General features: G+C 49.9%; 1 protein-coding gene across 5 annotated transcripts in view; it reads left to right on the top strand.

The window, feature by feature from the left end:
• The window catches only part of SLC25A22 (solute carrier family 25 member 22), a 51,888-nt gene extending 31,647 nt beyond the window's left edge, over positions 1-20,241 (top strand). For all 5 annotated transcript variants that reach the window (XM_075162952.1, XM_075162953.1, XM_075162955.1 and 2 more), the window contains 6 exons: positions 3,321-3,411; positions 13,441-13,559; positions 15,231-15,402; positions 16,198-16,352; positions 17,234-17,309; positions 18,192-20,241. In XM_075162952.1, coding sequence (XP_075019053.1) covers positions 3,321-3,411; positions 13,441-13,559; positions 15,231-15,402; positions 16,198-16,352; positions 17,234-17,309; positions 18,192-18,345 — 767 coding nt within the window. In that variant the 3' untranslated portion in view covers positions 18,346-20,241. The remainder of the gene's footprint in view (positions 1-3,320; positions 3,412-13,440; positions 13,560-15,230; positions 15,403-16,197; positions 16,353-17,233; positions 17,310-18,191) is intronic.
• The last annotated feature ends 1,817 nt before the right edge of the window (positions 20,242-22,058 follow it).

Raw genomic sequence — 22,058 nt, 5'->3', positions numbered from 1 at the left:
CAAGTTCTTCCCCAAAAGTTACAGGATTCTGGGGTTAATTTGGGCGAGAAAGAAGAGGAGGGTTTTTTCTCATGTTTTTTCTGTAACATCTAGGTAGCAGCAATGCCTCAAAGCTGGGTGGTGCTGTCTAGCCCTCTCTGTGCTCAAGGGATGACAGTGTGCTGCCTTCAGACATGACGCCAAGCGAATGAATCCATGGTGCCTGTGGGCTCCTGGACCACGTGGACACCGGCGGAAGGGGTCCTTGGAAAGGTGCTCTCTCTGCTCTGTCCCAGCACGCGTCCTGGAAAGTCCCACTGCTATTTGCAGACCAGCCGTTTAGCCTAGCTGGCGGGAGCCAAAGGCCTAGACCAGGCTGGGGAAATGCCCTTTGCTGTTGATGACATTTGGAGGTTAGCCGCAGTTCAGCTACAGTAGCGTGGCAGCCTTCCCTGGCCTCTGCTAATAATACCTCCCACGTGCACCAGTGCCACACTGGGGATGACTCAATCCCCCTGTTATGTAGGTTGCTGGTGGTATATAAGGGCTTCTGTGAGAAATGTGTTTTCATAACAAAACCCAAGGCTCAGTGAGAAGAGGGCACTTACAAGTTCAGTTGGCAAACAACTGGTTTTGCCTCTACTTGATTTCGTTCTTTGTAGTGCTTCCGTACTTCTTTTCAAAACACTTTTTATTTTTTAACGAGTGCAATTTGTTTTTGCATTCTGTTCATGTGTCATTGCTTCTGGTACATGTAGCGTTGCTTATAGGCCAAGGTTAGCTTTAATTAAGGAAATAGAGTCATTGGCGTAGCTAGAGTTGAAGAGCTATGAGATTTTGTAAAAAGGTAGAAAATGCCATGGAAAGCATACAGCCAGCAGCTGAAGTACCCGATTTCTCCTCCTCCAGTGAATTGAAGCCGTTATGGATTGTTGAGGACAGGGATTATCCATTCTCTGCTAAGCAGCTTTACTGAAAATATCAAAGATGTAGGAGAAATCCCAGGTTCATTAACTTTTCGCTGTATATTGTGTGTTTTTACCCTCTATTTTATTTGCAATTGAAGGAGAAATTGCTGTGAAACCCTCTTGGTTGCTGGGGGAGGTCAGCACGTGGAAGCGTACTTCTCGCTTACCTTTCTTGCTTGATGGTTTGGAGTTTGTTTTCTTTCTTTCAGCGAACCCTTTGCACTGGTGGTAGAGTAGCGGGTTTATTCTTTTTTCTTTCTCTCCTTGTTTTTCCAAGGAAATATTATTCATGCTGCATGTCAGTAATGTACAGGTGTTTTACTTTCTAGCCGTTAGGAGTAGGGTTGAAGTTGTCTTCAACTTGGCATTTGAGGAAACACCTCACAGGTAGCCACTTCCACTTAAAAATCAGGCTGTGTGGCTTTGCTTTGTGGATCCTGATATGATTGACATCAAAAGGTGGAGGTAGAGCGTGAGTGTCACGTCTGTGTGGCTTCTCATCACGTGCAAGAGCCATGGCGGGGGGACGTGATGTGTAGGAAGCACGTCAATCGGCAGCAGCGCAATCACTGGTACACTTAAAAGTTTGCAAAAACCCAGGAGTGTGAGAGGGCTGCCCTGCTCCCTGGGGTAGTTAATTTGGCTCCTGTAGAAGATGATGGCATTTGTTGGATGTCATGGCCAGTGTGGAATGAATGCCTGGGCTTCGCTTGCTACAAGGCAGCGTTACTCTCTATTTTCTGCAAAATCTGAACATGGCAGTCAGAAGGGGGGGAAATATGTTGGGCTGCCCAGCCCTGCCCAGCAAAGGCTCTCTGTTTTCATGCTGCGATTTCCCACGTGATAGAGATGTGTCCTCTGAGCAGAGGATGTGGAGCCAAGGATTCCCATGCCCTGGTCCCAGATGTCCCTCCTAATCTGAGGAAAGTCGCCCTAAACCTATGTCTTTCCATGTCTAATTTAGCAGTTCTTTAATAATTTTTGGAGGGAGGGGAGTCCATCCTGAGGCACAGAGGATTGAGTTGCCTTTCTTTAGGTGTGTTGAGCCCTTATAGCTCCTGTCAACTTGTGTTCAAACTTCCTGAAAATGAACCCTGCCAGGTCTTCAGAGCCTAGTGGGAGTGCAGGCTTCTCTGTCTGCTTCTCTTTGGAAAACAGCTTTGGGACAAGTTGTTTAAATCTCTACATCAAGCATAAATGCAAAAGGTATACCCTAGTATTTGTGTTTGTCCTTGCAAAGATGTTTATAGGCCATTAGCAAGTCTCAAGCGAAGCTCCTCCGGAGGGCTTGGAGCTTAACATGCTTCAGTGCAGGCAGGGAGAGCTTGCGGTCTGCACTGGAGGACTTTTTGAGCCATAAGATTTAAAGGGAGGAGAATATTCTAGAGCATTAACCTAATGGTGCAAACCCCAGTATGCTCAGAAGGGACTGGCCCTCCCCTCACCCCGTTTCCCCCAGGGCAGCTTGAAAGCTGCCTCCCAGCCATGTGTTGCGCTAATGCCGGGGTGTCCATGGTCCCCAGCGGCTGGCCAGGCCACTCAGACCTTTCATTGTGGCAGGCACAATACAGGGATTTGCTGTTTGTTGCTCCTGACAAAAGGACTCTCCAGCGGGTGGTGGGGGAGCCAAGGCTTGTTTACAGCCCAGGTCCTCCGGCAAGCCTTGCCACCGTGCTCAGAGGGGAATTTCTGCCTGCTGCAGCTTGTGGTGGACAAAAAGCCACTTCAACGGTGGCTGTTCTGAGGGTGACACCCAGTGGTAGTATACAAGGGAAGCCACTTAACTCCAAGAGTTGGTCTAGAGCTGCCTGACTTGGGTGCACATGAGTCGGTTAACTCCAACCCGCCTCCAGGTCTTTCAATGGCTCTGCCTTTTCTGGGCTGCCTGGTGAGCGAGCTGCTGGTTTTGGTGGTGGTGGGGCAGGGACAGTAGCAAGAAGGTGGGGCAGGGGGCTTTTACTTCTCAACATCACAAAATATTTGCAAAGGAGTTGGGACTGGTTATTAATCCAACTTGTACTCCTTTCTTGAAGGTCTGATCTGCATCCTTCTGGATTCATAGGAATGCATCCTTGGATGAGAGAAGAGGATGCATGTATACTTGGTGGGAGGTAGTAGTGAAGCTAAAGAAATTACAAAAAACATATTGCAAATGGAGTAGAAACACATTGGGGGATGTTTTCAAAAACCCAAGGTGTTGGGAGGCAGAAATCCTATTAATTTCCAGTGGTGTTTCATGTTTCTAAACCCCTTTGGTGCATTGGGAGCTCTCCTTCATCAGTCCTTGGTTTTGAGCCAGAGTTCCTGAAAGATCCAGGTAATGGTTCCCTTATTCTCACTCTCCAATGGCCTTTTCCTCTTTCCCTTGCCCAGGGGCTGCGGTGAACCTGACTCTAGTGACACCAGAAAAGGCTATCAAACTGGCAGCCAATGACTTCTTCCGGCATCACCTCTCCAAAGACGGGTGAGTAGGGGGTGCAGACCTTTCATGTTCAACTTAAAAGACACCAGGTCTTGGGACAAGGTCTGGTGGGACGTCAGGACAAAGGTGCAATGGGGTGATGTGATGGCTGAAATAGGAGTTGACCTTGAACAGCTCACCTGGTGATTACATTCGGGCTAAGGATGTAACATCTAAAATGGGAAGTGAAAAGCTCTCCGCTGGATGACTGCTTTTTTATTCAAGCTTCTAAAAATAGTCCCAGATCTAAGCCAAGGTTAGCAGATCCAGAATTTGTAGGCAAAATATTTGAGAGGAAGCCAATGGCACCAATCACTGCTCAAACAGCTGCTGGGAGGACCCTTGTCCTCAGCATCCCATTGGATGCTGTTCTGCTCTTTCTGGCTTGAGCAGATGGCAAGTCAAGTTCTGTAGACCCCAAACTTAGCATCCCTCTTGTCCTTTTGTAGCTTGAAATCAGGGAGGTGGTGAATCTGAATTGACAAAGGGCACTTGCAGTGTTGCCCAGCAGCTAACCTGCAAGTAAATGCTGAAGGAATAAAACTATCTGCTTAACTTGCAAGTGGGGGTTGGTTCATGCGAATTAAATGTGAGTAAAAGATAAAAGCTGAGCAGTTGAGACGGGCTGGACCCTGAATATTTAATGATGTTTTCACCAAGACATCTCCCTTGCAATTTGGAGGACACTTGTGTCTCCCTTCAGACTGAGACCTCTCTCCAGAGACAGCCAGTGAAGGGCACTGTCCTCAGTGACAGTAGTTAGAAAACAGCCTGCTTGGGATATGATCCTGACTCTTCCCCTCGGCAGTGATGGGGTGGAGCCTCACTGAAAACGCAAAGCTCTGCCACCATTACTTGGTTTAACAACTTCCCATAAGGTATCGCGTCAGTCTCGGCTGCTGCGCATCCGTGACTCAACAACTTCAGTGGAGATTGTGGGCTGACACAGGTTGAGGATCTAGTGTTTTCTGTATTTTTGTTCTCTAATTTTTTTGTTCTGAAGTCTTCTAAAGTAGCAGCTAACATATGTCTGTGTGACTCATCGGCTCGCAGCTGTGTTTGATTTTCTGTCTCTTCAAATAGTGTCTCTTCTGTGCTCTGCTCAGACAGTGGGAGGTAACGATGTCCTCCCTGCTCCTCGCTTCTACCAAGCGGTGGGTCTGATCCTGCAGCAGACAACACGGCGGGCCCTGGCGTACTGCAGTAGACGGGAGCACAGCTAGCTCTTTGCCACCCCCTGCGAAGTGAGGGCTTAGTAGGTTGTACAGGGAAGACGAAAGGGTGCCAAGCTGCCATGCCTTGTACCACCACTGAGAGAGCGGCCCATGGAAAAAATTGGACCGTATTTGGCGTTCTGTGTGAGCAATCACTTCTGTGATGTTTCAGCCATTAAAACATGACATGCCTGTCAGTAGATGTCCTACACCGTGAGAGGTAAAGACTTCCTTACGGGACAAATGTGTGTTTGCTTCTCACTGCTGAGGCAGCCTTTGAGGTGTTTGGGTAAGTGGGATGCAGCTGTTTCCACGAGCAGCTGAAGTCTTCACCCAGACCTCTTCCAGTTTGACTTCTAGGTTCCTGGCTGATCCACACATGATGTGGATGATGTGCTGTGCTTGATTCAGAATAACGGAGCTAGAGAGTCTTGCCAAGAGTGAGACACCCTGTTCTCCTAAAACATATGCAGATGGGACTGGCACCACAGTGGCCTGGAGCAGAAGTGCGATACCACTCAGGTAGTGGAGAGCCTTTGTGTCTCGACATGAAGCATTCTTAACTCCTTTGGAGAAAAGAAAGGTTGGGCCACAGTTAGGTGACAAGAGCTAGGCAGCATGTGGAGTCGGGGTCACTCATCTCATTCAGCCACCACGGGGGGCTTGGATGAATGAAATCTGGTCAGCTCTGCTCGTGAGGATAGCCAACGTGAGCTGGACAGAGAGGCAGAGCCTTGATACTGCTGCGATAGGTGGCTTACGGTGTTTCTAATTAGAAATGTCACTCCAGGATGTGATGGGAAAGAAAATGCCTTGCAGGTTGGCTGTGGCTGGCATAGGCTATGAACGTGGGATCTCGCTGGAAGGTCTGGTGCGTGCTGTGACCTTGCTTAGTGCATGGGGAGCAGGGGGTGATGGAAAAGGCCATGACGTTACCAGTGAGGATAAGGGCCCTTAGAAACTGCAGGGCAGCTGCTTATTGTGGGATCCTTTTCCTCCATGCTAGGGAAATCCCAGGCCTGGGGATGGAGTATGTAGCCTGCCGGAGGGGTTGTGCTGGCCGTGCTGCAATCGTTGCATGCTACCTTGCCTTTGGCAAGGATTTTTTGGATTTTTTTGGATTTTTTTCCCATGTGTAGCACATGTGGCAAATAGGAGTGATGGCGAGAGGCCGTTTCATTGAGTCACGAAGCTGTGTGTCCCCCAGGAGTTTGCCTTGCTCTTGCTCCCTCTTTCCAAGCTATTTGCAGTCTGCAGGTTTCTCCCTTGAGATGTTTCTGTCCCTTCCTCCCCAGTTGTCTTTGTAAGACAGGGCAGGATTAGCAGTGCTGGAATCCAAAAGCCTCTCCTCCTACCCAGGGCAAAACAGTTTACATACCTGCTAGCACATCGCAAGGCTGGGCCACCTATTTCACAACTGCAGTCCAAGCCTAGGTATGAATAACAAAATAGCCCGGGGTTAGACAGGTGAAGATTCAAGCTGCCTGGCATGCCAATGTGGTTTCATTTCTGGATATGTAATTGCAACAGTCAAGATGTTATATGGTGTAAAGCGCAGCTGAGGGAGTTAGGCTCAGTGTAAGGCTAGGGGGCTGTTTTTTCATAGTGAGCCACCAAGATCTTGGTTCAGCTCCACCGAAGTCCTTTTTGCACAAGCCAGACTATCTGCTATACATTCATAGTATGTCGTGCTCTTAGACCAGCATCCCAAAGGATGCTCTGGGGCTTTTCTATCTCAGAGCTGCAGAAGTCTTCTAGACCTGTTTGACATTGAATGTCTTTGTTGCTAAGCTTCTAGCACTTGTCTTGCTTGAAATGTGTTGCATGAATTGGAGATCCTTGTCTGATAAAATGTGCATGTTCTATCAGTATTTGCTAATTAAAATATTCTGAGTGTGTCCTCCACGTGCAGGTGGAAGAAGCATGTGTGGACCAGAGTGTGGCAAATCCAGCATGACCCAAAATAGCCTCAAGTTACACAACAACTTTTAGTGTGCAGTCTTTTTTTTTTTTTTTAGTCCTTTGAAAAACTTAGGGTTGAAATGAACTTGCTTTTAAACTGCTAGGAAAAAAAGTGGCATAAAGCCTGTTTCTGAAAGGCCAGACTGAAAACAACAACTGTGGTGTAGGAAGCTCCTGGCTGCAAATTGCTGGAAGAGTATTTTGGGGATGTATCACTGCGGGTTTGTGCTAGACTCCCTTCTCCCTGGCCATGCTCTTGCATGCTGGTGGAGGTAGAGTATCAGGGCAGCAGGACCTCATGTGAGACCCCATGCCCTTGTTGGTGCACCCATCTCCCTGAGTCTGGAGATGTCTATTCTTGCAGCCCTTTCCACCCTGGGACCAGCTTGGGGGGGATACTCCTGCCCATACAATGCTTTTCCCCTCCTTTTGGTGCAGGAAGGATGTGTGCTCACGGGCTAGGGGACTTGGCTTGTGCTTGTTGGCCTGTTTCTATTTTAATGTCGAGACCGGTATGACAGCCTACTGCTACAGCTTCTTGTTTCATGAGGAAACAAAACTGTGTCGGTCCTCCCAAACTGTCCTGGTTATTTAGGAACAAGGGAGGCCTGGGTGAGTTGCGTGAGTGCTGGAAACCCCTTTGCTATGCCATGGAGGAAAGGAGGAAAACCCAGATACCGAAAAACCTGAAGGGCACCCCATGACCCTGACTGAGAAAGGCATTAAGGGTCAAACATTGTCCTGTGATGGTTTTGGCCTGAGGGCCGCTGCCGTTCCCAGGAGAAGAAGTAGAAGAGGTGAGCCACAGAAGAGTCTTCAGACGGGTCCTTGTTCCTGTGGTGCTCTGTGCCGGCTGGACCACGCAGCTGAGGAAGGCAGGACGCGCGACAGAGAGGAAACTTTCAGCCTTCAGGCTGCTGGAAACAGATGAGATTTTTTTTTCCTCTGGAAAAGAGCAGCAGCTTCACCGTCCAGACCAGAAGATGTGAGGAGTCACTAAGGCTAAGCCAAGCACTTGAGTGTGAAGCACTTGGGTATGAAGCTAAGAAAGCAATTTAAATTGGTAGTACATCAGCATGCATTTAAAGTACATTGTTGATTTTTGGGTGCTCAGTGTGTGAGGCCTCTTTGACAGATGTAAGTATTGCCTACAACTTTTTGTGTCCTCTCTGAATTGGGGTGTTAAGCACCTCATAAAACCCAGACCCTTTAAAGTGTCCTACAAGGTTTCATGTTTATCTCCAAAGTATAGAGTGCCAGACAGCTGTTGTGTTTGGCCTGTGTTTGCCAGGTTTTGTTGTTCATTCTTCAGGTTCTTGGTTAAATACTCTGCCTTGGCTGTGGTAAAAAGTGTCTCATGGCTTCTTATAAAAGCGATTTCTTGCTCATAAAAACTCTCCAGTGTCCCTGGATGAGTTTCCTGCTGCTCTTCTCCAAGGTGTGTTATTCCCTTACCTCTCCTGTCCTCTTTAATCTTGACCTTCATTTTGTTTGCTGTTCTGGAGCAAAGGCTGGCAATCTGCTGACTTAGCAGCTTGGATTCTAGGAAGATCAGCATGATTGCGTTAATTGTGTCTCTGATGATGCCAGCAAATTTTCTTCCTTGCTGCTTCCCCCTGCCTTGTAGCTCAGAGAAGAGAAATAGCCAACTGTAATCCTGAGACAAGCAAGGCACTTTTCCTTTTTTCCCATGCAGATGGGGAGACTGGAGCTTGTTCTCTGTTGCCTCCCGAGCTGATAGGTCTCCCCAGCGCTCCTTCCTTCATCTGCTCCTCTTAGAGGCTCTCCTAAAATACTGGGACCATCTCTTCTGTGGCATCTGTATAAGTAGCCATTGCATGGCCTGGTTGATCCTTGAGCTGCAAAATGCTTTATAGACAGGCTGTAAAGTGAGGCTCTTGACTTAGGAAGGAGGGATGCTGCTGCTAGTCCCGCTGCTGAGCTGCTGTGTCACCTTGCACGTACAGTGCTTTGGTCTTTCTCTGGGTAGGAGTCCTTGTGGGCCAAGGCAGCCTCTCCCCACTGGATGTCCAGACACTTCTTTAATGCAGATAACCCTCGTCCAACCCACTGGGACTCGTAGGTGGGGGAATCCAGCCCTTCCTCTATAGAAGGAGCCAGTTAAGATCTTGTTCTGGTTTCGGCTGGGATAGAAGAAAGTTAACTCCATCCCAGCTGAAACCAGGACAGAGCTGATAATCTCACTGTGCCTATTCAGGGATAGCTTTTTTGGGGGGGCTCTTTTATTTAGCACACAGAGGCTCAGGGAATTACAGTGGGTTCAAGTTGCAGATGACACCAAGCTGAGTGGTGCGGTCGACACGCCTGAGGGACGGGATGCCATCCAGAGGGACCTGGACAAGCTGGAGAAGTGGGCCCGTGTGAACCTCATGAGGTTCAACCAGGCCAAGGGCAAGGTCCTCTCCCTGGGTCAGGGCAACCCCCGGTATCAATACAGGCTGGGGGATGAAGGGATGGAGAGCAGCCCGGCCGAGAAGGACTTGGGGGTACCGGTGGATGAAAAGCTGGACATGAGCCGGCAATGTGCGCTCGCAGCCCAGAAGGCCAACCGTACCCTGGGCTGCATCACCAGCAGCGTGGCCAGCAGGTTGAGGGAGGGGATTCTGCCCCTCTGCTCTGCTCTGGTGAGACCCCCCTGCAGTGCTGCGTCCAGCTCTGGGGTCCTCAGCACAGGACAGACATGGACCTGTTGGAGCGGGTCCAGAGGAGGCCACGAAAATGATCAGGAGGATGGAACACCTCTGCTATGAGGACAGGCTGAGAGAGTTGGGGTTGTTCAGCCTGGAGAAGAGAAGGCTCCAGGGAGACCTTATTGTGGCCTTCCAGTACTTGAAGGGGACTTATAAGAAAGATGGGGACAGACTTTTTAGCAGGGCCTGTTGCGAGAGGACAAGGGGGACTGGTTTTAAGCTAAAAGAGGGGAGATTCAGACTAGATGTAAGGAAGAAATTTTTCACAATGAGGGTGGTGAAACACTGGCACAGGTTGCCCAGAGAGGTGGTAGATGCCCCATCCCTGGGAACATTCAAGGTCAGGTTGGACGGGGCTTTGAGCAACCTGATCTGGTTGAACATGTCCCTACCCATGGCAGGGGGGTTGGACTTGATGGCCTTTAAAGGTCCCTTCCAACCCAAACCATTCTATGATTCCATGATCAAAGGGCAGCCAGAAAGTAAATGCACTTTCAGCTGTTAATCCAGAGAGAGCGAGAGATGGGCTGTTTAATCACAGAATACACCCATGAGAGGAGCATTGCCCTTGTCTCCATTCCAGGTGCATGTCTTGGGACAAAACACGGGTTGTGTCCGTGCTCAGCGTGCCCAGACGTGTTGCCCTGCCCGTTGTTCACTTCCACAGGCATTCGTATTGGAACAAAACACTCGGGATCTCCCGCCAGGGCAAACCTGATGTAATGGGTGCAGGCACAGAGTCACCTTCCTCTTGACTTAGTCCAAACACGCAACGCAGAGCTTCTGCAGCCAGAGGTAGGTTGTACCGTACCTAGAGTAATGTCTGCCAGAGCAAGATTTAATCTGGTGGCATTACTTTGAGCATTTATTAGGGTGGATCTGTCCCACATCAGTGCTTTGTTTTGCTCGTCCGAGGCATTTTTGAGCTGGCACTAGGAGTGGGAGGGAGCTTGTAATGGGAACTTGCTTGTGTTTACGTTTCCCAGCATCATAGCTCCAGCTTTTCTGAAGTGCGGTTGCAACGGCTTGTTGTTCCCTCTTGGAAGATCAGGGGTTGGGTTGAAGGGACTGACTGGCAGTTTGTGTGCACGTCCCCGTGTGGCTGTGGCGGACAGGTTGCCCTTCCTTTGAAGGACAACTCCTGTGTGTTGGTCCCCAATCCATATCAAAGACCCACTATTTAAATTGTTTGAAAGCAGCTGACACTCTCTGGTTTGAAGCTCTTGTGGAGCTTTCTACAATCTGTTGGGTTGACAGACCAGAGGCAGAGGTTATTTTATAGTGAGGAAGGTGATGTACAAGCTGGGGACAGTAACCTCTTGGGCAGCAAATAGAAACATATGCTTTGTATGGATGTTTCTTTAGGTCAAAGGTGTCCTGCCTTGGGAAATCTTGTCATCCTTATTCCAGAATGGCTGGTTTGGGTCCCTCCCCAAGCACAGTCAACTCCTACATGGTGAAGATTTTTTCAGAAACTTGAAAAACATCCTACTCTGCTCCCATGTGACATCAATATACAAATGCTTTCAGGGATTCTAACTTTGGACTGATGTGGTGCTCTTGAAAAGGCCCCCATAAACCTCTAGTCCCTGCTTTTTGACTTTCTTATTTTTCAGCTCTAGTTTGAAACTCTAATTTAGATTAAGCATGAATCTTCTCCCCTTCCCATTTGGCATTGTTGATTTGTCATTAATTAATTGCATGTCAGTTAAAAAAGTGGAACAACTGATTTCAGCCAGTGCAGAGCTTGGGGCTATTGTGTACGTGTTATATTTAACACCCTCTTGCTGTGATAAAAGACGGTTTCTGCGTTTGTAGGACCAGATCCTTGCTGGTGTTGCAACTTCTGAAGATAGTTGAGATGTGCCAGTTTTTAAACCACTGAGGATAAGGCCCGTGGTGCCTTAAATATTTAAACCCCTTTGTCATCTAGAGATGAACTGTTTTCAAACTCCTTTTATGCGCAGACTGGTGAGGTTTCGCAAAGGAAGTTTGACCCTTGTATGGCAAATTTTAAACCTCTTGACAAAAGATCTGCTTATCTTAGGCTATTTTTTTTTCTTGGACTCCCCCCAGTTCCCAGGATATGCAAAACAAAAGCTGAAAGCCCTTGTTCTAGATGCCTTTGATGTACCTGTTTGACATCTCTAAAATACACCCACGCACATAAATCCTTTGCTGGGTCACGCTGGCATAGCTCCATGGAGTTCAATCAAGCCAGGCTGGCTTTTGTTGGCTGGGATAATGGTCCACAAATGAATATGTAGGGCAAATCTTCCTGATCTTTTGAACTGGGTATCAAAGCGGTCGTGCTGGATGAAAACCAGGAGACGTCTACTCCAGGGATGCTCCAGGGCTCTTGCTAAAGCGGGAGATGCTCTGCTGTGCTGTAGAGGGGGACTGGCAGGCAGCTCCTTTGGGTAGTTTGCTTCCTCCCATGGCTGGGCTGGAGCTTGTACAGCCTTGCTGCTGACTGTATCGAGCCGGGCAGAGACTGGTGGTGTGCCTCGGGCTGCCCGAGAGGCACCAGTTGGCCCACCTCCAGGTGTCAGTGCCAGGGGGGACCTCTGGATTTGCACACCCTGATAGCTGCACACCTCCAGGAAAGCTTGCTGCGCACACCTCAGCACCCGTGAGGGTAACGCCGCAGGAGGGGTTGTTCTGCAGTTTCTCATCTGTGGGGGAATTTGGAAAGGGGAGTGAAATGTTCCTCCCTTCAGCCTCACAGGAGAGCTCTATATTTAGTCGCTGGTAATCTCTGTTGTAGCTCTGTGCCTCTAATCCCCTGCTCCGATATTCTCCCTGGAGAAGATGAGAGGTGGAGAAGCTGGCACGGCTGACGTGGTGGGCCAGCAGGATTACGGTGCATCTCCCCTCCCTTTCCTATAGGGTTGGCATCGAAACTTCTTTGCTGGCCCGCAGTGCCACAGCTGTGCTGTGTGTGCATGCATATAAAAACTCGCCGGTAAGGGAGTGTGGCGTGGTTTTGCAAGGGAGTAGGGCATATCATTGTGGGACTGCTTTTGCCATGGTGTGGGGACTCGCCTTGAGTAGATTAAGGTGAGGTATTGCTGCAGGAGCAGGGCTGGGGGGAGTAAAAATAGTACTTGCATTTAAAACAGGAAAAAGAGGAGGCTGTTTTCCTCTGGCTGTGTGATTTATATATGCTTTTTTTTTTCCTCTTTTAGAAAAGAGCAGATCAGAGACACTTTTTTTTTAATCAAGTCAGTGTTTTCTGGTGCCAAGGGGTGAGATTTTTTACAGGGTGAAAACTCATCAGTTTCTGAAAATTGAGGCTTTCTGAGCATTTGCATACCGAGTTCCTCTCTTTAGTTTTAGCTGGGCTGTTTCATGGCTTTGGGATAGAGGGAGCTATGAAATGCTGCATTTTGTTAGGCAAGAACACGTCGCTGATAATCCCTGCTCTCTAGTGCAGAGGATGCACAAAGCTGCAGTGCTGGGGGTCCATCCCATCCCTTGTCCCTCAGGCAGGACCAGTTTAGTGCTACTTTTTCAGGTTTGGGAAGGCTGGTGAGGTGAAGAAGCTCCTAACCACAAGGGAACTGCCTCCCTGACTCTCATGTTCGCTGTTTATTTATCTTGCTTTTGTCATAGAACTCCAAAGCAGCAACTCGAATATTTCCCCCCCTTGCTTCTTGCCCTGTGGTTTCTATTTGTTTATGTGGATGTTGACGGTGTTTAAAGGACTAGGCTGGCAGAAGGAAAGCTGCTTATCCCCCTTAATGCTCAGGTCCTCTGCTGCCTTCTGAAGCAATCCCCTTTCTGAAGGCTGTGCTCTGACCGGGGGCAACGCTGGGCTGGAAGAGAGCTGCAGCTCTCCGGCTGGGGATGGAGAGGGTTGTGTGCTCCCGTCTGGGGCTGTTCTGGCTGGGCTTGTGTCTTTTTCTGAACGTTCTGTTTCTGGGGCCAAAATGGGTCTTTTCCTCCAGGTCAGGTGATGCCAGCAGAGATGTCAAGCCGGGTTATTCTGAACTGTCAAGCCGAGCAGGTTCCCCCATCCCCCGGGCTGCCTCTCCTGTAACCCCCAGGGTCAGAGGTGTGCCCTGAGCCCCTGCACCCAGCTGCCCTGCTGTTACTGCGGGCCACCTCCTCCGACTAACTCTTTCTTTCTTTCCTTCGAGCAGGAAAAAGCTGACACTGCTGAGGGAGATGCTGGCGGGCTGTGGCGCGGGTACCTGCCAGGTGATTGTCACCACTCCCATGGAGATGCTCAAAATCCAGCTGCAGGATGCGGGGCGAATTGGTATGTGGAATTCTCTTCCCTGTGCACTGAGCAGGCAGGGGGAAAGGGCTGGGACTGGGCTGTCAAGGCAGAGGGGGAGGGAATAAGCCGAGAAAACCCTTTTCCTTCCCCCTGGTCTCCCAAGTCAGAGGTATCTCAGGCTGTAGCAGAAGTTTCTCCTCTTCTTCCCAGCTCATTTCACCCCATCCTTGCTCACCTGGCTTTGCAGAGGCCCTTGCACTTAAAAAAGGTGGTGATTTTTTCTGCTCAAAGCGATAGGCTTGGCAAGTGAAATAGCAAATGCTATTGCTATTGCTATTGTGGATGGAGAGAGACAGGAGAGGTGACTGGGTGGTCAGCTTGTGAGTGATTAAAACTTGTTAGTTACTGTGTGCTCCAGAAGGGATTAGCATCCTCCAGTGCTTTTCCTGTGGTGCTTCCTCCATCTCCATGTTTTCTGGTGTCTATTCTCTCTCTTCTACCCCCCTATAGCACCTCCCTAACAGCTTCCCAAGGGGAGATGTCCTGTCCAAATGTCTTGTCTCCCCTCTTACTCTCTCTGTTTTTTTTTTTTTCCTCCTGACAAAAGCAGCAGTTGTCTCGGCTGAAACAGTAAATAGAATTTTCCTGGTGCACTGGATTTGGAAGAGGTTTGCGGTCAGGCTCTCGGGGCTGTGGGCAGGAGCTGGCAGGCAGAGGCAGGAGGGAGTGCAAGCCTTTGGTTGGAACACTGTGGGGTGTTTACGGTGGGAACGGAGACCAGAGTCTGGCACAGAGGATCTGGGTGAAAGAGCTGTTGGCTATCGCCTTAATCTCTTCCAGAGGTCAGCCTGGGGTACGGCCTTGTTCCCCAGGAGCCCTGCATGACACTGTTAGATACCACGTTGGTGGCCCTTCCTGGAAAATGGGCCAATTTGTCCTTTAATCTCTCCTTTGATGTGGCATTCCTGAATAATCACAAATTTCCTTTGTCTTTCCTCTCTTCGCTGTTTTTAATGCAGACCTTATCCTCTTTGTGCGTATTATTTTAAAATGTTTGAAGGAATTAAGCCATGGTTTGAGGGTTCAGAAGAGGTTTTCGCTGCTGCGAACAGCCTGTTCTCTGTGTGGCAAGAGACCTGTGGTGTGCTGGTGGCAGCCAGAGGATTGCCTGCAGCTTGATGTGCTCTCCATCTTCTGGCCAAAGAGCAGAAATGCATCAGTTTGAAAAGGCTGCGTGTATAAATGTGGTGTACCTAGTGCAGCTGAGGAACTCCCCAGGTTAATGATTGCTTTCAAGGGAAGGAAGTGTTGAACCTCCCTCATTCATTAATATCATTCGTCTGTCCAACGGGGGCTCGGGGACGTAGCTGGAAGCAGGTACCATCATCTGCCTGCTCACGGCAGCTCCTTTTCTCTGCACCACGGAGGTCCTGTGTGATGGACTCCTCCTGCTTTTAGGTAAAACCAGTTGGTAGGAGAGTGCAGCAGCCAGCGTTGTGGTGTGGCAGCAGCCAGCTCTGAGACTGGGACAAGCTGGGTTGCCTCAGGCTGAGGGAGATGGGCAGACAGGCAGCAAAAGCTTGCAGGGCACCTGGCTGGCCTTAGTCTGCATGCTTTGGTGCTCCTGGGGATCTGCCTTTTCCTCCTTGTCCCGTGGCACCGGGCAGCAAGAGACTCTTGCAAACCAGAGCTCTCTCTGCTCCTCCCCAGCGGCACAGAAGAAGCTGATGGCAGCGCAGGCCCAGCTCTCCTCTTCCTCCGCGGTGGAGGCGGCGAAGCCAGCGGTGGAAACGCGCACCACAGCAATGCAGATAACAAGGGAGCTGCTGCGGAGCAAAGGCATTGCGGGACTCTACAAGGGCCTGGGAGCCACACTGCTAAGGTAGGATGGCATGGGCTCGAGCGCAGGGCACTGGTGTTCCCAGTCTTGAACATAAAGCATCAGCCATCCAGGCAATAAGCCTGCAAAGGAGGTGTTGGCATCAGGGGGTGTGGGTTGGGTTTGGTTTGGTTTCCATGCACAGGTTTTGCACGTTTGTGAAGGTCAGGGAAGCAAGGGAGTCTGCCTTTTGTTCCTGGAAGATTTAATTTTGCTGCTTTCTGTGGAAAGTCTTTTGTCTCCCCCGTGGTCCATATTTTAACGCTGCAGAGAAGTTCTTGTGAGGTAGCAAAGCAAAACTGTCAGCCTCGGTCTCCAGGGTGAAACGGGTTCTGGCCCCTGGAGCTGTTGGATGCAAGGAGCGGTGCCCTCTCTGGCCCTCTTCACCTGGGCTTTCACAGAGTGACCCTCCTCTAGCTTTAACAAAGGCAGAGCTAAAGCAACGCCCGGTGGGATGGGGGGCAGGATGCGAACCTCTTGTAATTAACAAAAGTGGACAAAACGATTGACCTCTGAATGTGCTGGGGTCTTCGGTTTGAGTGTTGAAAAATCGGGGGGGGGTCATTGACTCTTCAGGGCTGCATGCTTCCCGTGGGCCTGGTGTCCTTTGTGCAGTCAGTTTTGCCCCGGCTGAGTTTCTGCTCCTGCCTGCATTGCAACTGCAGAGCTGGGACGTCTGCGTTGCACTCGTGGCTGTGCTGCCAAGGTGATGCCCTTTCTTGATGCTCAGTTTGTTGGTGTCCTGCTCTGACTTTGCTCATCCTTGTTCTTCTTTCCCTTCCTCCCTCCCCACTGCAGGGATGTCCCATTCTCCATCGTTTATTTCCCGCTGTTTGCAAACCTGAACAAGCTGGGACAGAAAGACCCCAATGTCAAGGCTCCATTCTACGTGTCCTTTCTCTCCGGGTGTGTGGCTGGCAGTACGGCTGCGGTGGCCGTCAACCCTTGCGATGGTGAGTCCCGAGTAGCCTGTGCTGGTGGCCTGGCACCAAGTGGCAGGAGTCAGAGGCCCACGAGTGGGCTAGGTGGAGGAGGAGGGTGACCGTGCCAGCCTCTTCGCAGCATGAGCGCACAGGGAGGTACAGGAGGGGAGCTCTGCTGTCTGAGCTGCCACCAGCTCAGGTGATGTTTCCTTCGGCTGAGCTATACCTTTGGCCACAGCTTACACAGAGGTTTGCAGCACTCGCTAGGTAAGTCAGGAGGAGGGTGTCATTCACTTCAGTCATTCTTCGCAGGGATGACTGCAAACATGCCCCTGAAACGCACGTTTCCGTGTGGAGCGATAGTATGCAGAGCATTTACACGCATACGGTCGTGGACAACCAGGGGGAGCCTCAGATCTGTGGCCTTTTCTCCTGCTCCACAGCATCTGCCTTAAATATCACCTCGGTTTCTCTGCTGCGAAAAACACCAGAAAGTAACTCCTCTCTCCCCAACATTGCACGCGCTCCAAGGTGTGAAGAAATGTAAGAGCAGCATTGTATATTTTAGACACTTCTTCCAGAAGGAGCTGAGCATTTGAAAATCAGTTCCCACTTTGCAGAAAGGTATCTGAATTTGGAAGCGTGTAAAGCTTGTCAGCCTTGGAAACCTCGGTCACAGTGAGGGGAGGGGGTTGGTTTTTGGGTGGTTGTGTTTTTCTTTTATCCATTTGTAAAGGAATGGGTTTGTTTTCCCTTGTTTTGCTGATAAATACATGAAAATGGTCTGTGTCCTTGGTGATCTCGTTTTGACTGTGTTTCAGAGACATTACTCGCAGGGTGGCTCCTGCCCACTGAAGAGCGTGCTGCATTCCCGGTGCTCACCACTGTCTCTCTTCTCTCTTTCCCCCCAGTGATCAAAACGCGGCTGCAGTCCTTGCAGAGAGGAGTGAACGAGGACACCTACTCAGGAATCCTGGACTGCACCAAGTAAGCCTCCCTGTGGAGCAGGCCGCCACGTCGGGTGCACGGCACCTGCTGCTGCCTGCTGCCAGGCAGCCAGTGCAGCTTCTAGACGCAACCAGCAGCTTCTCTGTTTCAGGTTCCCTCTGAACCCGTGCGTTTATCGATCTATCTATATGGATAGATATATAGATATATGACCAGATACATACCGTTCATATATATAGGTATATAAAAGAGAACTTCTTCCTATTTTGAGCAAGGTAAATACAGCATTTATATTTAAATGCTTCTGTCAAAACCCCAACAGTCATAACACTGAGGTTTTATTTCTGCAAAGGGAGGCAATGCGGTGGTTGTCTCTCCCAAGACCCTGTTGTCTGAGTATCCTACAGCATTAAGTCTCGTATCCCTCCCGGGACCGCTCTGAACAGCGGCTGCAGGAGCGCTGTCTGCTGGGCTGTCCCCAGCCGCCCTCTCCTCTGACCCTTTGCTAAACTGTGGTCTGGCCGCTTCAAAACATGAAGGGAGTTTTAAAACACAAGCGCTCTGCTCCTGTATTGCTGTTGTAGCCAGAGTCTCTCGCCATCTGGCTGTGTCCCGTCCTGAGGGTGGAGTTGGCCCCAGCTCTTGAACAGGGGACCCCTTGGATGCAAGCATGGGCTTGTCTTAGCTGTGCGTCCAGACCCAGGCAGATGCCCCTGCTCCCGGCCGGACGTAGGGATGGGGCATGTTCCTGCTTGGGCATCTGCAGAGCACGTGGGGGATGGTGGATGATCTGCCGTGGAGGCAGTGCCAGGCGACAGCAGGCTCTGGAGGGAGGCAGAAAGCCAGGGCACGGCCAGAGGCTCTCCTGGCGTGGTGGAGGGGTGGGATGGGCACTTACCTGTCTGTGGCATCTCTCCCCAGGAAGATCTGGCAGAAGGAAGGGCCCATGGCCTTCCTGAAAGGGGCGTACTGCCGAGCCCTGGTCATTGCTCCTCTCTTCGGCATCGCACAAGTTGTCTACTTCATCGGCATTGCGGAGTTCCTGCTGGACATGCTCCCCAAGCACCGGGCCTAGCCCCAGCGCACCTGCCTGTGCCCTCCCGCCCTCTGCCGCGCCGAATTCATCCCCGTGTTCGTCATCCGTGTCGATTGGTGTCAGAGCAACAGCACAAAGGGTTCGCGCGGGGACGCCGGGGGGACCTGGTCTCCAGACAAGAAAACACGGGGAGGGAGAGAGTCCCTTTTCTGTCTCGGTCTGGAACCTGACCCCTCCCGCTCCTTCCACGGACAATACCTAATTATGCATATCTTTTTTCTTTCCTTTTTTGTTTTGTTTTTAAATTGTCATCCTTAAGGACACTGGTAAGCACAGACTGGGCTTGCGGACCCAGAAGTCTCCTCCCAGCCTTGGGGAGGAAGAGGGATGGGAAAGAAATAACCTGAACCCTCGTCCACCCCCGCTCCTTCTTCCTGGAGTCGCCAGCTATCTGAGGAGGAGCTGGAGGGGCAGCTGTGTCCCCTGAGCCCCTCCTCGGCTCTGCTGGCCCCGGGTCGAGAGCGGGCACTGCGCAAAGGGGGCTCATCTCATCGCCGCCAAGGCACGGCGGGGGGGATGCTGGATCTGGCAAGTTCCTTGGCCTGGAAGCCTTCACCCCTCCCTTTCTTGAAAACGAGTTGGACTTAGATGAACTTCTTGGAGATCAGAGGAAGGGAAAGGGGATTGTTGCTATTGATTTTTGTAATTATTTTTGTTTTAAAGCAAAGGGATGTCCCTCCTAACTAGGTGTCACAGGCACATCCAGGTGAGGTGCAGAGGTGAGATGTCTGCTCTGTAGGGAACATGTCTGTGGGATCACAGGAATGTCCGAAGGTGCTTCACTGCTTGGCCGCAGGCAGGGGAGGGAGAGGAACTTGGGATCAAGTTATTTTTGTTTGGGGTTTTTTTTGGGGTGGTTTTTTGTTTGTTTTGTTTTGTTTTTTTGTTTTTAATGCAGGGGTTGTGGGGAGGGAAAACCAAACAACAAGAAACCACTTACATTCCTTCAGCCTGCCCACCCCTGGGGTGATAAAGTGGTGGCCGCAGGTGTAGATTAGCCGGTGGACGCCTGCGTGCTCACCTCGCAAGGTGGAAGCACAAGGTCTAGTTGTGCTTTGATGTTTGACTTGTGCGTGTTTGGAGCCAGCCGAAGAGGCGGAGGGTTCCCGCACACCAGGCGAGGAGCTGTTTGCGCGTACGTGATTACGGGGTCGAGTCCTCTGGGTCACGAAAACTCATCATCCCGCTCGCTTCTGGGGTGGTGATCGTTGTTGGGTGGCAGGGGGCAAATCCACACCTACAACCCGCTCTGTCAAAGGGAGACTGCCCCAGCTAACATCACTTGTCAGAGGACTTCCTCGCTCAGTACTCTCTTGGGCTGTGTTATTAATTCTGGTTTAAGTGATCTTAAGTGCGAGATCTACCAACCCAGCGTGATCTTCTCCATTATTTATTCCATTTGGTGCAATCCACCTGACTTTGGTGTTTAAATTAAACTGGTCGAATTCACTTTTCATTCCTTCTTTTCGCTTTGTTCTCCAGGCGCTTGCTTGGTGTTTGTGTTTCAAATGTATATTTAAATTAATTTAAAAAAAAAAAATCCCCGTTTTTTAATGTTTAAAAGAAAACCACCTCCCTTTCAACGTTTTTGGGTTAGTTTTTTTTGCAAAACCTTTGTTTGTTGAGGGCCTTCTTCCTTGATGCGTCCTTTTTCTCTTCGAAAAAGTTGTTCTGTGGCTGATTTGTTACTTGTCACTTTGCATATGTGAATAATTTTCTTTGTTTTTCTTTTTTTCTTAATGACTTTTCTGTGTATCTGGGAAGGAATCTGTGCAAAGGTGATAGATGTCTGTGCTGTGTGTAGTGCTGTGATGCTGCTCTTGCTCTGGATTTCCCTTGGGTGGATTAAAAGAGAAAGATTCTTTTTTTTTTTAAGGTGCCCTGTTCCTTGCTGCTTTGTGATTTACAAGGAGGGTCCCCAAAAGAAACCTTGCCGATAAAAATAGTGGGGTTTCTGCTTGCCCTTCTGCCTCCAAGGATTGCCCCCTGAGCCTGGGTGACTTGCGGCTGCAGGGGGGTGCGTGGGGTGCAGGTTTGTATCGTGGGCTTACGTTTGGAGGAAAACTTGGTGCAGTGAAGGGCTGAGGTTCAGGGAAAGCTCTCCTTGTCCTTTGGGGTGCTTTTAAAAACCTCTTTGTAAAACTGACTCTTCCTCCCGAAATCTCCAGCTCTTCTTCCACCACGTTGGAGCTGGTGACCTGAATGGGGCTGATTTTTAGCTGCTTGGACACGTCCCTGAGTCAGGAGGGCATTGGGAGGTGGCGGGGGGTTGTGATGCAGGGTGCCGCTGGCCAAAAAAATAAGAGTTTAAAATGGGAGAATTCCCATCAACTTCATTAATCACGGATTAACAGAAACCTTTAAGTGTTGATTGCAGTATTGAGGAATAAAAGTAAATAAATACACCTAGAGAAACACATCTCTGCTCCCCTCCCTGCAGGTGCCGCTCAGCCCCGGGGCAGGGGACAACAGCCAGCGCGGGGTCACCTCCTTGTGCGTCCTACCTGGTCCCTCTGGCATAGGGTCCTGCACCGACCCCAGGCCTTGTCAGTCGTACCTTGTCCCATGTCACCCCGTCCCTTGTTCCTGGCCTGACCATGGCTCTGTGGCTCCAGTTTGTTGGGGTTTGTGGTGGTTACTGCCCTTAAATATGTTTTGGCGGAGGTGCCATACGCCCCTGTCATGGGTTCAGGCGCCTGGGTCGGGTTTGGCTGGTGAAATTTCCTGGAACGCAGTGAGGAAATGTACGAAAGCCCTGGGGAAAATTCCTACAAAGCAAAAGGGAAATTTCCTGGAAAACAATAGGGGAATTCCTGGAAAGCAAAGGGAAACCATCCTAGAAAACTGCAGTAAAATATCCTGGAAAAGGAAGGGGAAATCTACCGCAAGACAATGTAGGAATTTCCTAGGGAGCACTAGGGGGAATTCCTCAAAAGCAAAGGGGGAAATATTCTGGAAATTTATGGGAAGCAATGGGGGAACTTCCTAAAAAGGCCATAAGGGGGGATAGCCTAGAAATCAAAGGAGGAAAATTCCCAGAAAGCAAGGAGGAAATTTCCTGAAATACCAGGGAAATTCCTGAAAAGCAGAAGTGACATTTCTTAAGAATGTGATATTTCCTAGAGGGGAAATTTCCCAGAAAGCAAAGAAGGAATTGCTGGAAATGAAAAGGGAAATTTCCTGGACAGGGAGAATGAAATTTCTTGGGAAATAATTTCTTGCTTCCCAGGGAGCAATAGTCATGGCGAGATTTCCTAGAAAGCAATAGAAACCTGTAAACCAGAGAGAAAAGTCGTAGAAAGCAATGGAGGACTCTAGAAGGCAACAAGGAAATTTTCCAGGAAGCAAGGGAGGAATTTCCTGGAAAGCAATAGGAGGGAAATATCCTGCAAAGCGACAGGGAAATTTCCTAGAAAGCGATGGAGGAACTTCCTGCAAAGCGATAGTGGGATTTCTTAGGAAGGAAGGGATAAATTTCCTGGAAAACAAAGGTGAGTGTCCTGGAAAACCATGCAGGAGTTCCTAGTAAGCAGTAGGGAGAAGTTCCTGGAAAGAAGGGGAAATTTCCTCGAGAACAAGAAGCACAGGGGGAAACAGGCCAAAATCCTGTGCTTTAGCCTTGATGACCACCACTCCAGTCTTTGGGTAATAAATTTGTGAAACTCCTGCAGATCTCAGGGGTTTTGTTTCTT

This window comes from Calonectris borealis, chromosome 14 (assembly GCF_964195595.1).
Source record: "Calonectris borealis chromosome 14, bCalBor7.hap1.2, whole genome shotgun sequence".
Lineage (NCBI taxonomy): Eukaryota > Metazoa > Chordata > Aves > Procellariiformes > Procellariidae > Calonectris > Calonectris borealis.
Note: the sequence above shows the minus strand (reverse complement) of the source record. Positions and strands in the feature narration are given on the sequence as shown.